We start from the raw sequence: 10265 nt of genomic DNA, 5'->3' as shown, positions 1-10265 counted from the left end.
GTCTCTCTGTTTTTTTTTTTTTTTTTTTGGGACTATTCATTTAAAAACAAAAAAATTAATCAGTTAAAAAAATTAACCATATTTGTTTGGGTTATGATTTTACAAAAACAAAACACCATAATACTTTGATACCTAAATAAGTAACATTCAAACCCGTTTACACTTTTGAATTCCAAATTTTAGAAGCCATCTTTTCTGTTTAGATTTTTGGTTAACAAGTAACAATCTCCCAGAGAGGTTGAAAGAGATAAAGGAGAGCTTGATTCAATGGTGAGGGAGAGGTGACAACAAACATTGGAATTGTGGCAGCTGTGAAAGTTTGGATAAAGATAAAGAAAGATACATACTATTCCTAACATCTATCAAAGGTAAATTTGATTTTTTATTAATCTTAACCCTCTTCTACATAATACTTAACGCTCATGCATGATTATCATAATGTTATCACAATAACGTGCCGTTAGACAAATTTCATTAATTTATGATGAATTTTATGAAGGGATCTGGTAGTCTCATAATAAATAACATTAGAGTTGAATTATCTCTTATTTTTCTATAATTTAATTAATTATTAAATATTTTGTATTTTATTTATTTGAGATGATAGTTTGTGAACTTTTCTTTTTTGGATCAAGATTCTCTAAAATGAGAAAATTAGTAAATAAGTAAAGTGAGAAGTTAATTATTCTTAAATTAAGATAGTGAGACACACATTGCATGGAATTTACAAAATCAATAGTGAATAACTCTTCAATTTATCACTTTACCAATTTACTCATTTTAAAAGATCTATTTTTTTTTTAAATATTTATGGTTAAAAAAAGAAATCAAGAGATTTCTCAAGTTGTTTTTCATGAGTTGCATAGAAAAAAAATTACAATCAAATACAAAAATTTTATACTCAAGTGAAAGTTACTAAACAATAAAATTAGTTATTTTAAAATAAATATTTTAATTATTATATTAATATATGATTAAATTTTTGTATAAAATATAATTATAGTATACATCAAAGTATTGAATGTTTGAATTCATTATATGTATATTTTTCTTTTTGGGTGAAAATAAACTTGTTAGCTAATACTTAATAATTTAATGTAGTTCACTACTAATTTAATAACCAAAAGATTCATAATAAGGTATTTGAAAAATGTTATTGATAAAATGGTTTTGAATAATTTTAAAATGTGATAAAAAATTAATAAATATTATATTTTTTATAAGTGACAAAAAACTTTCATATTTAGCAAATAGATTATCTAATCTAAATTTTATATCAATATTAAAATAAATATTTAAAAAAAATAAAAAAATTTAGAGTAAAATTTAATCTTTAAAATTTTAAGAATAAAAATATTTTATTTTTATAATGATGCTTAAAAAAATTATATTAAAATATTATTTTTATCATATATTTAATATCTAATTTTTTCATATTTTTATTTTTTTTAAAATTTATTTATCGTTAATATCTTTCAAATTTATTTCTGGGAGCAGCATAAATTTTGGAATAACATTTTCACCCTTTACTTTCAAGTAACCAATTTCATCAAAATAATACTACAAGGACTTTTATTTTATACTTTCAAAAAAGAATGTTACCGGAAATATATTATATAAAATAAATAAATAATAAAATAAACAGATGATGACGCACAGCGAAGGGAGGGGCCGTCAAAAGCCAAGGTTGTCGGAATACCCAATTCCATTCTTTCTTCAATCCTTCGCATAGTCGCAGCAGTTCGAAGAAAATTTCAATATTCTTCGATCAAAGTCCCTCACTTTCTCTCTCTTCATTGCCCTCTGATCAATACCCATCACACACGCAAGATCCTAGAGAGAGAAAAATCTAGCAAGAGAGAGAGAGAGAGAGAGAGAGAGAGAGAGAGAGAGAGAGAGAGATCATTCTACCAAAGTGGGTCTCGCCCATGTCAACAGCGATTACGCGGTACTCTCTTTAATTGGGTCTTTTTATTTCCCTAAAAATTTTATTTTTATTTTCTCCTCTTTCTTCCGTTTTCTAAAGATAGGTGTTTGGATGCCAAGAAAATCCCCTCTCCTCGATTCGCTTCTATTTTCTTTCATTTTTTTTATTTAATTGTGTTTTCTTTGATGGGTTTCTTCTCTCATCTTGGGCGGGTTGATTGGTTTTGCTATTGTTAGGATTTGGACGTTGCGATAGTCAAAGCCACGAACCATGTTGAGTGCCCTCCTAAAGAGAGACATCTCAGAAGTGAGTGATTTTGTAGATTTGCGTGATCTCTATAGATCCAAATCGATCTTTATATTGAGGGTTTCAATTTTGCAATGGGAGAATCGTAAAATTTGCATTCTTTCTTGGGTTTTGTTTGCAGAAATTCTTTTTGCCACTGCTGCTGTTCGACCCAGGGCTGATGTTGCATACTGCATTCATGCACTCTCCCGTCGACTGGCCAAGACTCGAAATTGGACGGTATTACATTTAATTGGAAATTGCATTTAATACTCAGTTTGTGTGATGATCAATTGAGATTAGTGGAACTTGCAGTTATGATGTTGTTTGAGTATTCAATAGTCAATAATTTGTATTGTGTTCATTTCTTAGACATGTACTTTGTCCCTTTACGTTCTTGATGGGGCTGGTGTTTAGTTTGTGGATTGTTTGGGAGGAATAGGATTCTGTGCATTCTGTACTTTTTTATTTGTCTCATTTATGGGACCGAATCATCTTTCCTGCTTGTTAAACACAATGCAATACTTGTAATTTCTCAAGGTGCTTCAACTATTGATATTTCAACTGAGTATTTTGTATTATTCATGATACTTCTGTTTATCCAGAATTTAGACCTTGCCCTATGTGATTTCAGTAACTGTTGATCTTCTTCTACCGGTAATTTGGCATTTGTTACTAGCTCAAGTGCATAACTCTGTTTATTTAGGTCATAATTGTTTAATATTTAGATATAGATATGCATATTTCTCTTCATTTTGTCTTGTTCACAGGTGGCATTGAAAACGCTGATCGTCATCCATCGGTTATTGAGGGAGGGCGATCCAACTTTTAGAGAAGAACTTCTGAATTTCTCACAGAGAGGACGCATTCTACAGCTTTCTAATTTTAAGGATGATTCTAGCCCAATTGGTAACCTTTACCTTATCATTTTTTATGTATTTTATTTGGTTTGCGGTCATTTGGGTTCTAGTTAGAGGTTTCAACAGAATGTTATGAAATTTTATGATTTTTTCACCTATAATTAAATTGAGTTTCATACTTTATTTTTCCTATGTGATTTTATTTGCATTCAGCATGGGATTGCTCTGCCTGGGTTCGTACATATGCATTATTTTTGGAAGAAAGACTCGAATGTTTTAGGATTCTGAAGTATGATATTGAAGCTGAGCGGCTTCCCAAGCCTGCTCCAGGGCAGGAGAAGGTAATTTCATTCATCTCTCCCTTGTGATTGCTGCTAAAGTTCAAGTATGTAGTATCTATGACATTGTTTTATGTCGTTTAGTAGTGTTCGTCTGAAAATAAACGGCTACCAAACTCGTATCTAATTACGAGTGAAAAGCTTGCTATGTTTCAAATATGTTTATGCGTTTATACTGGTGGTGAAGGTCATTAGTAGTATTTCAGATGCTTCCCGAAATTGGTCTTCCCTTCAATCCAACAAGAAATTTCTTTTAGTTCCCATGTCTGATGACAGCTTGTTTACCAGGGATACATTGGCTTTTGATATTTTATGGGACAGTAATAAGGGTTTAGGTGATCTTCACCAATAGTGTGGACCTTTTAAGTTCTTTACTTCTTTTTGCTCGATAATTAGAGCCTTTTTTTCAGCTTCAAACTGTCATACTAGTTCTTCTATCCATGAGAGGCTTGTCCTAGGAAAACCTATTTGGGAGTTCAAAATTCTCAGGAAGCTCAATCTTTTTGTTTGGGTATATGTAACAATGAAACTAGAAGAGCTGGGGTAGGAATGAAATCAACCCTTCACCAGTTATGGAATTATACTGGAAATGCAGAAAATTATAGAACAGAAAAATGCTATGGTGGTGTTAGGGTGACTACCACTCTTGCTTCAATTCTCTCTTTATTCCTACCCCCTCATTATCCCTTTTTCCTTATATAACAGAATCTCTCTTCCCTAACAGAATCAACCTAGGATCACACACCCATGTGCCATGTGCCTAATTAGTTATAGAAGTGATTCTCCACCTTAACAGAATCTCTCTTCCCTAACTAAATCTGCCATGTGTCTAATTAGTTACAGAAGTGATTCTCCACCATTTGCTTTTTTCCCTCTCCTATTCTTGCTACTGTAAAGGAGGAATTCCCTTGGCCCCCTGTTGCTGCCTCAATAGAATCTTCTTTTTTGCTCCCACCTTTGTGAGGGTATGTAACAGTATATTGAGTTAATTAATTGGATTAATGCAAATGGCACAATGCTATTTCGTAGATCTCACATAGTTTTTCTTCTGTCATGTGCAATGTATGCTGATGTATTCAGAAACACTTATTTTTCTATTGCTGATTGACATTGTAGAAGTCTACATAATGGCTGTTTGTGGATGTATTTGTTTTTTCTGTTTGTAGGTATGGTAATGTATTTTGTTAGACTTGCTACTAGTTAAGTATTTGCTCCTTTTAAGAATAATTTTGTTGTACATTGTTCAATTCTTAAGTCTTAAATTATCATTTATGTTTATTCGTTTTAAAGCAGGGGTACAGCAAGACCAGGGATTTAGATAGTGAGGAGCTCTTGGAGCAGTTGCCTGCTCTGCAGCAGCTGTTATATAGACTTGTTGGTTGCCGGGTAATGTTTTGAAACATTTTGATATCTATTATCTTTTTTTATCATAGTCATAGAAACTGATTGTATGCTGATCTTTATATTTACAGCCAGAAGGAGCAGCTGTTAGCAATTATGTGATACAATATGCTTTGGCTCTGGTATGTCTTGATATATAATTTTGGAAAGTATGCATGTATACAATTTTGGGAAACCTGTGAGCACTGAGGATTTTCAGGGTTTAAATTTTCACTTGTATTTCTATTTCTATTTCTATTTATGCCAACTATAAAAAAAAAGGAAATATTAACTATTGGGCTTAGAAATATAAAAGTAAATTTTAAATATCTACGCCCATTTACTAATGTTTCTTTTATTCAAAATGAGACTAGTATCCTCCATAGTGTGCATCCATCACATCCTCTTGGTTAGTGAGGGCTATGACACTAGGCTCTTTTTTTTTTTGTTATTCCTCTAGTTGGTATATAATTATTTGATTTTGAAATTGAACTGGTTCTGTGGCTCATTCTAGGTACTGAAAGAGAGCTTTAAGATTTATTGTGCTATTAATGATGGCATTATCAATCTTGTTGATAAGGTAAATATAGCATATTGTTCTCTATATAATGTTATCAAGTTCAGTAAAATGTGTTTTATAATGGGAAGTGAAGCGGTATTTTTTTTTTGCAGTTTTTTGAGATGCCCAGGCATGAAGCCATTAAAGCTCTTGAAGCGTATAAACGTGCCGGTCAGCAGGTGATGATTTGTATAGAGTTTTGTTAACCTCAACTCATCTATTTTAATTTCATGATGCATGTATTTAAAAAATAGCTCAACTTTTACAGGCCGCAAGTCTCTCTGATTTCTATGAGGTTTGCAAAGGGTTGGAACTTGCCAGGAATTTTCAGTTTCCTGTTTTAAGAGAGGTTTGTCTTTGCAAATGTGTCAATTACATGCTTCAATTTAGCGTTTTTATTATTGGTCTTCCTGTTCCATTTTTATTATGGGGCTGCCAATTTCCAATTGTTTTGATTGTTGTTTTCAGCCTCCACAATCTTTTCTCACAACCATGGAAGAGTATATTAGGGAGGCACCGCGAGTAGTGACGGTTCCAAATGAGCCATTGGTTAGTATGTTTATTGTGTGCCCAGTTGGCATCATAGCTTATTTTATGTCATTTTGTTTCTCTATACCCTGGCTAGATATCCTGAAATCCTCAAACATTAACTTCTTTCTTCTTTGTTGACAGCTTCAGTTGACTTACAGAGCCGAAGATGCTCCTGATATTGAAGACACTCAAGTACATGTTGAAGAACAGGAGCCATCAGTTCCTGTTGACAACGATGTTGCCTCCAATTCTGAGTCTGCACCTCCTCCTGCTTCTCTGCCACCGCCGCAGAACAATTTTGAAACTGGAGACTTACTGGTACATTTTCAGATACAAAATAATCTCAGTTGTCTTTCCTGAACTTTACTTATTTGTGCCCCAATTGCAGGGATTGAATGACACCACACCTGATGCATCATCACTAGAGGAAAGAAATGCCCTTGCCCTAGCCATAGTCCCCACCGAGAATGGTGAGCTTTGTTTTTTGGTGCTTCTCTTTATGTTTTCTTCGCAAACTATGATGCTCGTCAAGGTTTTGTGAAATGTTTCTGCTCATCTGTTTTGTGCAAGTAGGCACTACTGCTTTTAACCCAAGTGCTACTCAAACGCAACCAAAAGATTTTGATCCAACTGGATGGGAGCTTGCTCTGGTTACCACTCCAAGTACCGATATTTCTTCAGTCAATGATAGACAACTGGTAGGACCTTCGTTTGATCATTCTGGGTTGTTAGTAGTTTATAAATTGATACTAATATTAGTGTAAAATCAATGTAAAGTTATGTAAGTGATTGGTCCTTCTAGCAGCTATGTTTATCTTTAATTTTATTTTGTGTTTCAGGCTGGTGGATTGGACTCTCTTACTCTTAACAGCTTATACGACGAAGCAGCGTACAGATCTGCACAGCAACCAGTATATGGAGCACCTGTCCCGAATCCATTTGAAGTGAATGATCCATTCGCCTTGTCAAGCAGCATCCCCCCGCCAACCAATGTCCAAATGGCGTCAATGGGGCAGCAACAAGTGAATCCATTTGGTCCTTACCAACAACCCTTTCAGCCGCAGCCACCACCACAGCAGCAGCAGCAGCATATGCTGATGAACCCAGCAAATCCCTTTGGAGATGGTGGCTATGGGGCTTTCCCTGCACATCCTGTTTCTCACCCGCAGAACAATCCATTTGGAAGCACTGGCTTGTTGTAAGGGAATGAATGCCTTTTTGGAGATGCATGCATGCTTGTATTTAATCAAAACCAAGATGGATTTTCTACATTTTAGGGTTGTGGAAATTGTAAAATGATCAACTACTACTTTCTTCTTTCTTTGTTGCTAGATAGGTTGTTTCTTGATTGGGATGCTTGCCTTATAAAATCCAAGACTAGACACAAAATGTAATAATCATTTTATTATATAAAGAATTGTGGATTGCTTTCTTTGGATATACTCCACTCATTTTCTTAAAGACATAGGCATACATGTTCATATATGATACCTTTTTATTGTTTGGTTTTATAGATAGAGTAATGTTACACATTCAAGTTTTTTTATGAATCAAATCTAATCACATTAAACAATAAGATTTGAAATTATGTTAGTCATAACTGATCTTTGTTATGTTAGATCAATTTGGTTAATAAAAAGACTTCTGGATAATAAACAGTTGTGGTGATCCATTTACAGCAAAAAAGGAAATTTACTCGATTTTTATTTTTCACCAGATCAATAGCTTATTTACATTTTTTGGTGGAGGGATCACATTGTTTTAAAGACCCATAAAGTTAGATATGTCTCAATTAATTACTTCGGTAGAATACACACGTGTTACAGCTAGAGAAACAGAGTATTGTTTAGCAAAGAAGTAATTGATCTACTATCCACTATCAAAGTGTTAGATTTGCATTCATGACATTGTTACGTGTGCCTATGCATGTGTGTATTTTTGGATGGTAATGTATCAAAGAGTTTTTTGAAAGAGAGAGTGAGAGGGTATCTATAACAAAGTGAAAGCATAGTAAAGAAGAGGGTGAATAAGGTGAATAGATATGTCCATGTCCCACATATCCAACACTTTTGAAGTCATCATCATTACTACCACATCTCTTTCAATTTATCTAAGTGGCCTTCTCCAGGAATTTTAATTTACTTAAAGGAATTATTCATCAAATTATAAAATTTAACTTTCAGAAAATTCTGTCGCCAAAAGTTCAAATTTTTTATTCTTATCTTATTAAAATATTATTGTATATTAAATATCAAAGAGATTTTTCTTTTATTGATAATGATAGTATTTTTGAAAATAAGAATATATTTCCAAGAATATATACAATGAACAAACATATTTATAACTTATTTTTGAGAATATTAAAAATGATCTTTAATTATTTATAGTAATAAAAAAACAAGTTTTTTTAATAATACTTAGATATAATATTTCTAAGCATAATATATTTGAAAATATTAATTTTTAAAGTACATTTTTAGCCTTAAAATAATATGTTAAGTAGTACCATTTCTCATTTTTGTGTTGGGTGAGCTCTCTATGTTTATTTGTTTAATCTCTTTTATTTTCTTGCTTAAGGAACAATGAGTGGTATCCTATTATCAGACAACCATTCTATGATTCTTTCTTTAATTTCTCTATTATGTATTTCTCCTTCTCTCTTTTTAGGATTTGTCTATGGTGAGGAAAGTATAAAGTGGTTCTTTAAGGACTAGAGAGAATATGCTATTTTTATTGTGGCTTTGAGAATTTTTCACACTATTTTTTTTATTACATAGATGACTTCTAAGCTAGTAAAATTATAATAAATAAATTAAAAGATGGTCCAGTTATACTAAAAATTTTAAGGCATAAATTTAGTGAAAGAAAAATATGGACTTTTTGAAATAAACATATATTTAGTAAAATTAATTTAGTAAAAACAATATATATATATATAAGTAAATATCAAAATAATCATTTATTCCTTTAATTTTTATATTAATAAAAATAAAATAAAATTGATATTAATTTTATTTGCTTTGCTTTATTTTATTGGTACCAAAAAATATATAATTAATTTGAATCTTTCAACAAAATTATTGAGGAAAGTAAATATTCAATTTAAAACCCTTATTACAAACTATGTAATTTATATATATTCACACAGATTATTAGATAAACTTTAGTAATTATATATATCATGAGTAATATAAATATTTAAAATACAGTAATATTATTTAATTATTCTAATTATTATTTGTATAATACTATTAGTTAAGTAAATTTAATCAAGTCTTTAATTGTTTTTAATATATTTAAAATGAAAATTTTTTAACATTTTTTATTTTAAATTAATATTGTAATTACTAGGTTATATACATGTCGATCATAATTTAATTTTATTCACATAATTTTAGTCCTTTCAAAATCTATATTGCAATCTTACTTATTAGTCAAAATCTATATTCACATGATTTATTTTCCATGATAATTTACATCTCAATTAGATCTCATGAATAATTCTTTTTATAATTTTATTCATATAATTTTAGTCCTTCCAAAATCTATAATGCAATCTTACTTATTAGTCAAAATCTATATTTACATGATTTATTTTCTATGATAATTTACATCTGGATTAGATCTCATGAATAATTTTTTTTATAGATAAAATTCTTAATTGATTGTATTTTGATTTTTCAGTTATATGTCAGAGTTAATTCTTATTTAAAGTAGATGTAAATAATAAAGAATCAAATAAAATATTTACCTCAAGTTATCTGGAGTCATTAAATTTTTTTACCAATAACGTGTCATTAATAATCTCCTCTAAAAGTTTAAGTTGTATAAATACAATTGGATAATTTTAATTATTAAATTATATATAAATAGTGTATATAGAAATATGACTATTAAATTGAATAATTTAGTTTTTTTACTTTAATGTTTAAAAGATATTTTATTATTTTTGTAATAAAATTAAAATTTTAACATTCTCATAATCAGATTAAAATAGACAAACACAAAAAAATACTAAAAAATAAAAATAATCAAATTAAAATTATAATGTCTAACATAATCAAGCATTGTTACATCTAATATGATTTTTTAGTTGTTTAAAATAAAGTAAAATGATATTTTATCATTTTTAATATAAAAATCCAATGAATATACTTGGTTTAGGTATAATTATAAGAATAAAATCAATTTTAAATATAAATAGGATAAATAAGAATAAAAATTAGTGTAATAGATTATTCAATTTATAAAATATCAATATGATTTTTTCTACAAGTGTTTAAATATAAATTATGTGTCATTATTATATGAAAGATACTATTTAAATTATAAAATTGTATGTCACTAATACATGAAAGGTTATTTTATTAATTATAATTCACTTA

General features: G+C 30.0%; 1 protein-coding gene across 1 annotated transcript; it reads left to right on the top strand.

The window, feature by feature from the left end:
• Positions 1-1904: 1904 nt before the first annotated feature.
• LOC107482030 (putative clathrin assembly protein At2g01600) lies at positions 1905-7318 on the top strand (the record flags this gene model as incomplete). Its single annotated transcript, XM_016102403.2, is given in 15 exon segments — positions 1905-1948; positions 2164-2233; positions 2355-2452; positions 2983-3121; positions 3286-3413; positions 4704-4796; positions 4883-4933; positions 5305-5370; positions 5463-5528; positions 5618-5698; positions 5818-5898; positions 6022-6198; positions 6269-6350; positions 6454-6578; positions 6720-7318. Coding segments are annotated over 15 exon segments (1664 nt in total), but the record flags the coding sequence as incomplete, so codon positions are not given.
• Between the last annotated feature and the right edge of the window lie 2947 nt (positions 7319-10265).

Source organism: Arachis duranensis, chromosome 3 (genome assembly GCF_000817695.3).
Source record: "Arachis duranensis cultivar V14167 chromosome 3, aradu.V14167.gnm2.J7QH, whole genome shotgun sequence".
NCBI lineage: Eukaryota > Viridiplantae > Streptophyta > Magnoliopsida > Fabales > Fabaceae > Arachis > Arachis duranensis.
The sequence above is the reverse complement of the archived record's forward strand: the minus strand, read 5'-3'. Positions and strand labels throughout refer to the sequence as shown.